Source organism: Equus przewalskii, chromosome 2 (assembly GCF_037783145.1).
Source record: "Equus przewalskii isolate Varuska chromosome 2, EquPr2, whole genome shotgun sequence".
Classification (NCBI taxonomy): domain Eukaryota; kingdom Metazoa; phylum Chordata; class Mammalia; order Perissodactyla; family Equidae; genus Equus; species Equus przewalskii.
The window spans coordinates 58791181-58804701 of record NC_091832.1 but is presented as its reverse complement, the minus strand read 5'-3'; the positions used below and the strand labels follow the sequence as shown (position 1 = coordinate 58804701).

The 13521-nt window shown below is 51.3% G+C and overlaps 1 protein-coding gene across 8 annotated transcripts in view; it reads right to left on the bottom strand.

Moving 5' to 3' along the window:
- Window positions 1-1195: 1195 nt before the first annotated feature.
- Window positions 1196-13521, bottom strand: part of MSRA (methionine sulfoxide reductase A) — a 391817-nt gene continuing 379491 nt past the window's right edge. For 7 of the 8 annotated variants that reach the window (XR_011536611.1, XM_070607443.1, XM_070607475.1 and 4 more), the window contains one exon: window positions 1196-1962. Coding sequence is in view for 6 of the 8 variants with exons in the window: in XM_070607443.1 (XP_070463544.1) it covers window positions 1798-1962 (165 nt within the window). In the remaining 2 variants the exon portion in view is untranslated. Of the gene's footprint in view, window positions 1963-3969; window positions 4150-13521 lie in introns of those variants that run through there. The other variant, XM_070607452.1, reaches the window with a different exon arrangement.

The following is a 13521-nucleotide window of genomic DNA, read 5'->3' as shown; positions in this document are numbered from 1 at the left end:
GGCCTCAACTGTCATCTGTATGCTTGCGATTTTTAAATTTCTCTTTCTCAGATCCCTCGCAAGCTCCAAATCCACATAGCAAATTGGCCTACTTCACATTTCCATGAAGATGCTCGAGAAGCATCTCAAATTTTTTCTGGCTAAAACTGAAGGATTCGTTCACTCATCTCCACCCTTTATCCACTCCCTCACAAGTAAATAACACCACCATCCATCCAGTTGCACAGGCTAGAAAGAAAAGGAGAAATTGTTTAAAATTTTCCAATGGTTGCCAATTAAATAGAATAAAATTTTTAAAATCCCATTAACATGTCCTAGGCAATTCTACATGATCTGGCGCTTCCTACCTCTGAGATATCGCTCTCCAATACTTCCTCATTCACACTATTCCAGCCCCACTGGCCTTTCTGTTTCTCAAATTCCTCCCTGTCTTGGGCCATTTACACTTCCTGGTCCTTCTATTTGGAAAGCTTTTCCTTCAAGCAACCAAAGTGGGGATGCTGATGATGCTTAGGTATATCCACCCCACTTATGTATTCCTGATATGCTTGGGGCACAGTGGAACTCCAAGAGGGAAAAGAAGTGGGCTAAATCCATGGGGAACAACGCCTATTTCTTAATCCATCTCCTGGCCCAAACAGCTCTGCTCTCCGCCCCCAACTTGTGCTTATGTGTCTCCTTTGCATCATCCAGATCATTCAGTTCTCAGCTTACATTTCACCACCTCCCGGAGGCCTCCTCTGACCGGCGTGGCTCAAACAGCCCTCAACGCAATTCCACAGCCCCAGACACAACTGATTATCTTATCCTATTTATCATCTTCATATCATTTGTCAGAACCTGCAATTATCTTTGTAATTCACATGTTTCCATGTCTATTGCTTACACCCCCGACACCTTGTCTCAAATGTAAAGACTCTTGAGGGCAGGGATTGCACATGTCTCTTCTCTCAAACTAGGAGTCCCTGATGTGACAGCTGTAACAGGTATGTGGAAAAGAGCTATTACTACTAAAGTGCAGAGAGCCAGAGGTGTACACGTTTTCCAAAAATTTCAATCATATTTCCCATTTGGGGGAAAATGACTCTGAGGCCTTTTCTCTTCCAAGCTCTTTTAGCGCTCGAAGATTTATCTTGCAATACTTAGAAGAAGTAGGCTCCCTAAACAAGGAAAAGACAGATGAGACACCAGGCGGTTTGCATTATTAGACTGTAGACTTTTATTAGAACAAGCATTTCTCACAGCTGTAAGCAAAGCGCTGGCATTCATCAAACTAACACATCTTTCCTTGGCCACACGGAGGGCTGAAAAGGGAGAGAAAGCCCCCTCCCCAGGGACAGGATCGTAGAGCAAAGCATTTCAGGGAATGATTCATTGAGGCTACAAATGTTTGCAAATTTTAAGGCACTGGAGGGCAGAAGGGCATGTGAGGCGGGACAGGGCGCAGAGGAAGGCTTTCCAACACGCCCTGTCCTGTCCGACAGTCTCCCAGCTTCCAGGGCAGGCAGCCAGGCACAAGAAGGGTGAGCACAGTGTATTCGTTATTCTCATTCAGACCCCAAGGGATCCAAACAATTTCATAGCTCTACGCCCACCACAACTTATTAGAAGATAAATTACATGTTATCAACTTGCCATTGCACTTCCTGTAAATTACACCTCAATAAACGAGATTTTTATGAATGCCTTTGTGCTTGGGGCACTTCAAAGAGCCACTGATGTGAACCACAAAAGAACTGCCTGATTTGTTGGAAGCATTTTTGCTGTGACCCCCAGGGTCGACCACATGGGGAGAAATTACTTTTTAATACCCAGTGGACAGGACACTCCGGTGCCCCCGAGGCCGCAGTACCCGTCGGGGTTCTTGCTCAGGTACTGCTGGTGGTAATCCTCGGCGTAGTAGAAAGTTTGTCCCTCCCGGATGTCGGTCGTGATCAGGCCATAGCCGTGCTCTGAAAGAACCTGTGGAGACAAAGGCACCGTCAGGACCCTATGCTGGCAGAGATTGTCCGAAGGAGGAGGGACAGGCAGGTGGGGATGCGAGGGAGGCAGACAAGGGTGGCTGGGGACGTGCAGTGGGTCCTTGTGGGCCTGGGCTCTGCCACTTCCCAGCTGGGTGATTCTGGGCAAGCTTGTATGTTCCCTGTGATTTAGCTCAGGAGGCTGGGGTTGAAATCAGGTTTTCGACCCTGCAATTTATGCTCTACCCATGACACCACCTCTGCCCCTGGTACGTGTTGGGAGCCCTGGTTTGGGCCCTATGGGCTGTGAAACTGGCCCCAGTGCTCTCCCAGGGGAAACAGCAGGACATGTGGCTCCCTGGCTGCCCTGGGAAGAATGGGTGTCCCTGAGAGCACTCCAGCAGAGCTGCGGTGGGAGGGGACGAATGGGCAGGATGGGGCAGGCAGGGATGCAGCACCGCCCAGAGCTGTCCCCTCTGCTGCCAGCTCAGGAGCAGACCCCCTGTCCACTCACAGGCTGGACAGAGGAGCCCCCACTCACTCCTTGTGGTTCTAGGGAGCAGGGACCCTCTCAGGACCTCCTGGAGAGCAGGGGGCTATTTGGGGCCTGGGCTCTGCCACCCGAGGCCCAGGAGCCTGGGGAGTGAGGTCAGGGGAGGAGGTGGCCTGAGGGCCCGTGTCGGCTCATCGCCACCCTCTGTGACCTAGTTTAAGGCCTGGTGGCATCTGCTACCAGGGAAAGAAACAGACACGTAAACACCAGTTGGGGGAGGAGAGCAGAGCTATTTGGGGCGGGAGACAGATTAAGAAATAGACATTGCTCCCCATGGATTTTAGCCCGTTCCCTTTCCCTTTAGGATTTCAGCTGTGCCCTAATTCTTTCTTGTTACAGGCTGCGTGGAGCATTTGAGCACAGGGCTACAGAGACGTGACCCCAGTTTCACTGGTTCCATTTGGTACCGAGGTGCAAAGTGGGGGCCCCGGACTGATGCTTCCACAAGGGAACTGACCAGTCTCTGACTGTCCACTGGTGCATTTGAGATGAAGTCCTCAAATGGGCAGGGCATGGAGAATCCAATATTAAGATTCAGCTTGATTCACTGCCGCAGTTTTTCCCTGAGAACTTTCACCTTTTTCCTGAATTTCCATCCAGCCCTCAGAGCCAGAATGAGGCAGATTGCGGATCTGACGCCAAGCAGGCCCGGGCTGGTAAGGGACAGGATCCTCGCCAAGGCGGGCGAGTTGGACCCCACAGCTCAGAAGCAGCCAGTTTCTTTACAGGGGTTAGAAATGAGATCGAGGAGCCATTCTGACTTCAGTTTTGACAATTTTTTTGTAAACGAGCAATTATCGAGGGTTTACCATATGCCACACTCCGTGCAAAGAATTCACAATGTTAATTTTAGCCTCACAACAGCCATCTGAAGGAAGTACTATTATTATCAACCATATTTAAAAGTGTGTGTCAGAGAGTGTGTCTTGATCCCTGACTTTCTCAGCTCGCCTTGGTATTGCACAGGCTGAGAGCTTGGAGCTCCGTTTCCCAGGTTCTGTTGCCAGCAGTGCTCCCGCTGAGATTCCACCAATGAGGGGAGCGCACGTGAAACCGGGCAGGCTTAGTCGGGGAGAAGCCACTCTACAAGGTGCCGCTGTGAGGATGGGCCCAGGTACATGCAGGGGGCAGACCAGAGGCTGCAGCTCCTCCTGAGAATCATTCAGGCAATGTCATTGCCAATGATTTCTAGCAATTTCTGTAACTTCCTGGGGTCCTGCAATCCAGCGGTGCTTTTCCCTAACCCTCCCTCCAACAGTCTTTCTATTCATTCTGGAAGCACCAAATTCCCTTTGTAAAACCCACCTGCCTGGAAACCACTAAGGCTCTGTTTCTATGACGGAACCCTGGCTAACAGAGTGTCTGGGGCCAGAAGTGTTTTCAGGAACCAAACCTCAGTGAGAGTGAGAATCTGGGGCTGGGTAACTGTCCTGGTTAGACTTAGAGCTGGGAATGACCTCATCATGACTGGAAAACGGATCAATGCCCACAGTGTATAATAGCAACATGCTAACTTAACTTGTCTGTAGCATTTGCCTGTGAAGAAGTGCCCACGGAAGGGAGGTTTGGGACACTAGGCGGCTGTGGCAGTGGAATATTCTGACACAGATGATAAACACGAGGTCTGGGGGTGTGCTGTGCAGGGAGAAAAAGATGCAAGGTTGACTTGACATTCCTGCCCAAGTTGAGAGAGCCAGAGAACTTCTAGGACTGTTTGAAATAATCTGTTTCTTGTAGCTGTGTCCAAATACCAAATAAAAGGATGGATCCTCAGGGTTCCAGATTTACAAGTGGCATCCACACCCTCTCCAGGTCTGAAGCCCAGTGACACCCGCAGAGAGCTCATCCACCCACACTGGTCCAGGCACCAGACACTGACAGATGCTTACCCCAGAGGCACTATGCACACCCACACGAGACGTCCATGTTCTGCAGGGACCTCATACTTTGACCTCAAAAGCTTCCCTGCCGTGGCCACACTGAATGGGAGCTTGCCTGCTGTCCTGAGCCCCCTCCCCTGTCTCCCTCACCCTCAAGGCCAGGACCCCGCTCCCGGGTCTGCCCACGTCTCTACTCACTGGCCTCATTCAGCTCTTCCCTCTCTGAGGGCGACCTCCTCTCCTTCACAGATGGCCATCCTCCATGAACAAGGATGGCCTTCCCGAGGCCCCGGAGGTCACAGCTGCTGTTTCCAGAAGCTTCTCTACACAAGGCAGGAGGGCTGGTGCCAGGGAGCACTATTGCCCAGGCCCCCTTACTCCTCTCCACACCAGTTCTCGTCAACCCCTGCCCACAGACCACCCCAGAGGGGCAGCATCCCTTTTGGGGAGCAGAGGGAAGGGAGGCATGACGCTGGGGGCCCAGGCAGTACCAGGCCTCTGCCACAAGATGGCAGACACTTCACTTTTATTTGAGAGGAAAAAACCCAAGAATAAACAATGATGAAAACCCACAGATGATAGAGCTATAAGCTGGCCCCCTCCACCTCCCATTAAACTGGAACGTTCTGGCCAGGTCTTGTTGAGATGGCAGACACATGCTGGAACCACTGGGCCTGTGGTCAACATCGCCCCTCAGCACAGGGCTATAGCTGTCTTCAACCCTCGCTCTAAAACTGGGGGAGAGCAGTCAAACACGGGCGAAAGAAACCAGATGTGAAAGAAGAGGAAGTAGGACAATGAAAAATCCTGTCTGTTCTCTACTTTCCCTCCTTCCCCACAGCCTGGGCCTCAGCTTTCTCCCCTGCAAGTCACTGCCCTTGGCCCTTCCCAGGGCCTGTTTTCTCGGGGGTTCTTGCCAGACGCTGTACATGGGGTTCTGGTGGTGGCTGTTTGTTAGTTTGTTTTGGATCTTGTCTATCCTGTCAGTGTCACAGCTGTCCTCATTGCTCTTCCATTCCACCCCTTTCACTGCCCATGTCCCCTCTACGTGCTGCACACAAGCCACAGGGTTAAATGGAACATGACGCCTCCCTCTGGGGTCTCCATCTGAAGCTGGGAGAACACGTGCTGTGACAGCACCTCCTTCAACCACAGGGCGGAAGCCTCTCCCAGATCCCTCAGGAGAACCTGCCAGCCCGCCTGTGCTGGCCTCCAGGCCACCTCCTCGGCCTCATCTCCCTTGCCGCTTTCTTTCTCTGCCCTTTCCCTTCCTCTCTGAGTACTGTTTTCTTGGGTCCTGTTGAACTTCATCTATCTCCTGAACACTCCATTCCCTTGCACACGACCTCCTTGGAATGTTCTTTCTTCTCTTCCCTATCACAGAAACTCCTACCCATCCCTCAGGACCCAGACCAGATGTCCCCAAATGGTTCCATAGGTAGAAGTTGCTCCCTCTTCTGTGCTCCCACAATGGGCCCACCCCTTAGAGGGCTTGTGACACTGCATTATAATTATGCTTTGTCTCTCTAAGCCACTTCCACGCCCCTCTGGCAATCCACAGACTAGACTGTGTGCTCCCTGAGAGTGTGGACTGCCTTGTTTCTCTGCCTCACCTCAGTACTTAATATATAAGAAATGAATTAATTAATTAATTAGAAAAAGAACAGTTGAGTCTTGGGAATCTCTCGGAGATTCTCTTGACCTGTGGGCCTTCCGTCTGGGTCCATGCTGCTGCCTTGAATGGAAGCGCCTCCTTGGGGACCTGGGAAGGAACAGTGAGAGGGGGCTAGGGGACCAGGGTGCTCAGGCTGTCACCTTCCTTGTCACAGGCCCCTGGCCAATTCCATGAGCGGGTTTACTCTTTTGACCGTGGCATTTTGGTGGCTGTGTCCATGCAGGGAGGACCAATCGTCTTCCCCAGAAGGAGGGCCTCAGCATCACCCTCAGCTCCTGAGAAAGCCCATTCGCTCTTCTGGGGGTGAGCGGGCTGACAGGCGAGGTGAAGGAGCAGGAGGAAGTGGGAGATGAAGACGGGTTTCTGATGGTCCCTCTGGGCCCCCAAGTCCACTGGTCAATTTGGCCCCAAGCCCAAGCTGTGCAGGTGCTGGCAGGGTGCACCTTGGTCTTCTGACTCCTCTCCTATGACATTACCAAACACCAGGTGCCCCAATCAGTTGTCGGGGGTCATAAGTACTTTGTTCCTGATATCAATATTTGTGAGTAACTTACATTGCCTCAATGAATCAGAGCAGGCAGAAGGCTATCCTGACCCTGGCATTACTCCTACCCACCTGCCCACTAGAGTGGGAGAGAGGGGAGTGTCAGCAGAGCTAGAACTGGGGCAGCACATGATCCACGACGTGTGTGGTCTCTCCTACCATCCATGAGGGGGACCCATGCCCATGATGGACCAGTCCTACCATCCATGAGGGGGACCCATGCCCATGGTGGACCAGTCCTACCATCCACGAGGGCACCCATGCCCACGATGGACCAGTCCCGAGTCCAGAAATGAGGAAGCACATCACCTGCAAAGTTCTCTGGTACCCTATAAAATGGAGACTGAACCCACGAGAGTGGGTTACCCATAGGAAAATCATGGTGGACAAAGAGTTGAAAGCAGCTGGAGCGAATGCTCTGGCCTCAAGTGTAGGTGCCCTCACAGGACGAATCCCTGAGGGACCCCAGGCTAGTGGACTTGCCTCCAGCGCAGGGCTGATGCCACCCCCAGGAGACTTCATGCTCTTCCTTCGGGTTCTACAGAGTCACCTCTGGTGCAGGGAATGAGTGCAGGTCACGAAGGACTTGCCTGGTCAAAGCGACTGCCAGATTGGCTCAAAACCCCGCTATGATGCTGCCAGGAAATACGCCCTCTCAGTGGTCAAACCCCAGGACCAACTGGTCCTCCCCTCTCCAGGCCGCAGGGCTGGGTGCACCCACCACCGCATGGAAAGCCAGCATGCACACCCCCTTCCTCTGCGAGGTTCCCCAACCAGGACCCGCTCCAGAGGAAGAAACGATCTGGGCCTAACGTCCCCACCCCTCATTTTTCTGTCTCCCAACTCTTGTTGACTCCAAAACAATTATCTAAAGCTTCTTGTTTGTGGCATTTTTTTTTTTCCGGCTTATTTTTTAGAGGGAAGTGAGTGGGGTCTAAGTGAAATAATGCACATCAGTGTGACACCTGGTTCAGGAAATCTCTGGAAGGTCACCTCATGGAACGGATCAGTCATGCTTTTCTCACAGATTCTTACATTATCCTTTTCTTAAATGGTCCCAGGAAGCCTCCTATGCCTTTACTCTCTTACCATTTTCTTTCTGGAAGCAGTTTTTCTATCTGTAAAATGGGCATGATGCCCAGCTCATTGTGCCATGATGAGAATCCCAGATAAGGCACAGAAAGCGCATAGCTCTCTGGCAGATTTACTGGCTCTCTTCCCCATCAATCCCCACCCTGGGGGAAAGGGAGCCCACCCATCTTGCCCTCCTTAAGCAGGCCTCCATTTACACCCCCTAGCACTCCCCACTTCCACAGCTGTGCAGCCGATCTCTGTGGGGCAGGAGAAAGAGGTGGGCGTCAATAAGCTGTGGCAGAGCTCCCAGCCCCCCAACAGGTGTCTCCAGCCCCAGCCACTGCTGCCAAACACCACAAAGGCCGGGGGAAGGGGCCGGGCCACTCCATTCCGGATGCTCTGCCAGAGGAGCGCCCTGGGCCCAACTTCTCCTTCTAGGGCTGCAGGCAGGAAGCCTCTTTGTTAATAAAAGGAATGAACACGTGACCGTTCTGCTTACTGCAACCTACTAACAAGCTTCTTAATATCACAGAGATTCTCCAAGTGCCCAGGATACTCAGCACATTGCATGGAAGCGACACGCTCTTCCACCGCCCTGAGAAAGTACAGCCTGGAGGTCACACGACACAGGCTCTGGTGGAGCATCAATGGGTAAGCCTAGAAGGGGATCAAGGCAGAGAGGCCAGCGTCGATCCCAACCCTTGCGTTTGTCCTGAACTGCAGTGTCTCCACAGGGCTCCCTCACACACCCAGTCCCCGTGCCGCTTTCCCTGCCTTAGGTGGGGGAATTACTACTCATTTCTCAGCAGAGGACAGTGAAGCCCAGGGAGAGAGGAGGCTTGTCCCAAGTCACTGGCCCACAAGCTGAAGAGCTAGGATGAGCACTGCTGTCTCCTATTTCCATCATCACCGTCCCAGGTGTCCCCTTAGAGTGGGACAGCTTACTATTTCAAAATATCCCAAACAGTTCTAGACATGGATCATCCTGCACTTGGATCATACTCTACTCATCCTGCTCACAGCCCTGGAGCTCAGGATGTGTGACAATAGTCCTCAGGTCATCTCACGGATTTTCCTTTCTTAACTGTGGTAAAACACACACAACTTCAAATTTTCCATCTTAACCGTTCTCAGGCAAACAGTTCAGTAGTGTTAAGTACATTCACACTGCAGAGTAACTAATCTCCAGAACTCTTCTTCGTGCAAAACTCAAACTCTGCATGCATCCAGTAGCAACTCTCCATTCCTCTTGCCCTCAGACCTGGGCAAGTACCACTCTACTTTCCAGGAATCTGACAGAGTCCTCATCCAAGCGGAATCATACGGTATTTGTCTTTTTGTGCCTGGCTTATTTCACTTAGCATAAGGTCCTCAAAGTTCATCCATGTTGTAGTATGTGTCAGAATTTCCTTCCCTTTTAAGGCTGAATAATATTCCACTGTACATACATACCACATTTTGTGTAGCCATTCATCCATCAAGGGACACTTAGATTGCATCTCATTTTTTCTTTTTTGGTGAGGAAGATTGTCGCTGAGCTAACATCTGTGCCAATATTCCTCTATTTTGTATGTGGGGAGCTGCCACAGCATGACTTGATGAGCTGTGCATAGGTCTGCGCCCAGGGTTCGAACCCACAAATCTTGAGCTGCCAAAGTGGAGTGTGCAAACTTAACCACTATGCCACTGGGCCAGCCCCTCATTGTTTTTTTTAGCTGTCAAATAACACATCTTGCTCATGACAAGCACACCCCACAACAGTTACTTAGAAACTTCCTGGCCTGTCTGTATCAGCAGCTTCCTGTTAGGATGTTAATCTCCCCCAAAGAAGCACAACAGGAGTCCAGCAGTGAAAAGACTCGCCCCAAACATGTGGCTCGGTTACTCCTTTTCTTCTCCCACCTCAATTCATCCTAAGTGTCAATGACTGCATTACAGAGATGGAAAACCTACAGAGCTCATCTGAGGCTGCCCAAGAGAAGGGGAGCCTGGATGACCTGCCTCTCGTCCACTCAGAGGGACAAACACCCTCCAAACACCAAATTCCACACACTTGCTGAGCATCATCTGGTTCCGAGATCACAGAAGACCTGCTCAGGGTGTCAGGAAGCAGAGTCTGGACTCTAGGTGCCAGGTTCCGTCTAAAGCACGTCATGGAGGAGTCCACGGGGCCCCCCCAGGGGTGTAGACGTAGTTTGTATGCTGCTATTTCTTTCATTTTCTCATTTTATCATGCCAGCAATCCTGCAGGGGTGGGGGGATCATTATTCTGACTTTATCCACAAGGAAACTCAAAGAGGTTAAGAATCGTGCTCAAATTCACAAGCCTGGAGAGTCAGTGGTGGGTCTGGGACAGGAATCCAGGTCTGTGCGGTTCTAGACTCCAAGCTTCTTCTCACCTGCCTGCTGTCCCCGGGATGCGGGGGACGTGAGCTCCCCGGGAGCTGGGCTGCGCTGTCCCGCAGCGGCTGAGGTGCAGAAGGTCGAGACGAGCGCACCAAGAACCCTGTAGTGAAACGCTGCAGAGCAGGGCGGAGGAGGGACGGTGGGCTCTAGAGACATTGACAGGTGTGTGCATGTGCGCACAGGTCTGTGGGAGAGGCGTGTATTTGCACACTTGAATGTGAGTGTGCACACATATGTATGTATAGACAAATGCATGTGAGGATGCCGTGCGATGTGCATTCACGTCCAGGTTAGATGACCTATAGACACCTTTCACTTTTCCGAAAACGTACCATTATAAAAAAGAAACTTGAATTTATGCTAGTGGTTCTTAACATCTTGAAGGGTGATGCATTTTCCTGAGAATTGACAAGCGCTATGGACGCTCTTCCCACATAAACACACAATCAAATGTTTGCTTATACTTTCCAAGGATTCTGGACCCACTGGAGTCCACCCCTGTGCTCCATATTCAGAGCCTATAGACAGGGCCACCAAGTCCAAAGTCACCATGGCAACTGCCCATTTCCCATTCACGGGGTTCTGGAGACATGCAGGCATATCCAATTGGCAATGCACATCTCCAAGACAGATGACCTTAATTTCAATCACAGTTGGAAGGCCCAAAGAGAAACGGCTGTGCTGCCGATGAGACAGTCACCAGGAAGGGAGGAAGCTACCTGCAGTCAAACCTCATCAGATTCATATTTCTTAAAGCCTTGTTAAGTCTGCTTCAAGCAAACCCCACCTGCTCCACCCACTGAAAGAATTTAGCCTTACCTTAAGTGTTGGGTTTTTATGTAACTACTTGTAACATGTAAATGTGTGTTTCATTTTATTTTATAATCACTTTTAAAAAATATTTTAATGGTAAGAAATTAGTTTCTTAGAACTGAAATCAATTTATGATATGAGCCCGTAGGAAATTGAGGTTTGACTTCCTGAAACCGTTGCGGAGGGGCCGGCCAACCAGCTCTGCAGTAGAGGAAAAGGCTCGGGGCAGGGCACAGGAGTCTGTTCTCCACTCTGCCCTCTAGTGGCAGCCGGGAGGGTGGACCAGGCATAGCCCCCTCCTTGGTTCCTCCTTTCCCCTTCTGAATGGAGACCCCGTTAGTTCCTTCCAGACCTAATTCCATCGAGTCTGGAGTCTTGTGCTGTGTTTCCAACCTGTGCCCGTGTGCACGCACGCTCACACACACACACACACACACACACACACACACACACGTCTCGTACAGGCTTCATAAGCTCAGCCAATGCCAATGCCCAAGTCAGCCGTTTTATTCCATTGGCAGCTTCTGGCTGACCAGATTGCCATCAATCAAAACTTCTGGGAAAGGATATAAAATGACTGGCATGGCTTTTAAATAAAACCACTAGAAAGAAAAATACCATCTATTCTGAGCTGAGCAGAGGCTTGTGCATTTCTGGTTCAGGACGGCCCACATCACCCACAAAAGTGCAGGTGTGCAGGGACCAGGTGTGCCCCTGCCCATAGTGGTTCAGCCACGAGGTGGAGAGGGACAGGCTGCTTGTCTTCAACACCGGAGAGGACCCCAGACCAACAGCAGCTCCAGGCTCTGGAACCATGGAATCACCATGAGTCGATCAGTGACTGTTAACACATGCAAGGGGACAAATCAGGGCGACTGTAAGACCCCTGGGACAGCGATGTGACACTGACAAGGAGAGTGCTCAAAGGGCTAAAGCCTTCATGAGGCCCAGTCAAAGCTGCCGTGACCCGTGCCACCCTTGTGAAACTAAGGGAGGCAGAGTAGAAAAAGAGGTGACATGATTAGATCTAATTTAGTCCATTTACAAAACCTGCTTATGCAAATCGTGGCCTCTAGATGGAATGATTTGGCGTCTTGGAACAGCTACAGCATCCTTGTGCTCTGTCCTTCCCCAGACTCTGCAGCTGTGTCGAGCAGTTAATGGCCTTCACAATCTATCCCTCTGTGCCCCGCTTACCCTCAAGGTAAATCACAAGTGTCTGCTGACCAGCAAGGGTATTTTTCTTGGTTTGCAACGCAAAATGATAGAGGTACAAGCCGAGCTTTGTTTGCAGAGAAGGAGTTTTGTTTGGCCAGTAAGGGTTCAAAGCCTCACCCTTGCTCCTCAGCTTGTGGACAACAGGCCAGCAGCTTGTCAGAAGTGCAAAATCTGGCCCCCTCCCCAGACCTACGGCCTCAGAATCTGCGTTATAACAACATCTCCAGGTGACCCTCGTGCATGTTAGAATCTGAGCAGCTCTGCTCTAGCAGACAAGTGTGGCAGACTGTCTCGAGGTCACCAACACCCCCTGCCCTCCCTCATGAAGCCAGGTTGCCCTAGTGACTTGCTCTGGTCAGTAGGCTGCAAGTGGAAGGGACTCATGTTATTTCTGGGCAGAAGCTGTCCAGTGCTAGCATGAGCTTCACACTTCTCCCCCCGTGGCCACAGTGGCTAGCACTGTTCCAGCTGATGGTGGCCCCATCCTCCCAAGTCCTGGTGTGAGGACCACGACAATCTGGAGCAGAGTCTCCACACAGAACATTTCATTTCCTCTATTCAGTTCTCTGGTTTTCCCTGGTTTGGGGTGTGATGCTGAAAGATCATGGAAGACAGCTCAGTGTCAGCCAGTCACAAGACTTCTCTGCAAATAAGACTTTTAACTCTCCGACTTCACTTAATTAATTTCAGCAATCATTGTGGGGCATTCGCTATGTGCCATGGACTGTGCTAGGCATTAGGAACACAGAGGCAAACCAGACCATCCCTGACCGGAAGGAGCTCCCACAGGCATGTGGCATTTACAACACACGTGCCTACTCGGTGGCAGGCATCATGCTGGGTGCTGGTGATGTAGGACTGAAGAAGGAAAAGTTCCCAGGGTTCAAGGACTTTATGGTGTAGAGGGGGAGTCAGGTCATATGATGAGGATGTGACGGCCTGAGGGTGTGGAGTGATGGCTGAGATGTGACAAAATGGAAGCCCCACTCGCACGCTGAGGAGTGAAGAGGACCACTGTCCGTCCATCAGGAAGTCAGAATTCTGCCAGAGGAGACAGGACACACACGCATGTGCAAGGCAGAGGGACTGTGCTAGAATATTGGAGGAATACTGGAGGAGCAAAGAGTCCTCTGAGGCCATGGAGGAAAGAAAGATGAATCCAGCCAGAAGGAGGATCCTGAAGGAGGTGGATGCTGAACAGAAGTCTTACAGTGGGTGGTCCTGAGGGCAGGGAAGGGCCTGTTCTGAGCCAGGAAGCTCCATGACCCAGTGCACGGAGGGAGGGAGGGAGGGAGGGAGGCAGGTCTGAGGAGTGCGGAAGGCCTAGAGAGGAGGGGGAGGAAACTGAAAGGGACAGGCTGACAGCAGGCAGAGATGAGAGCAGCCGGGACAAGAGC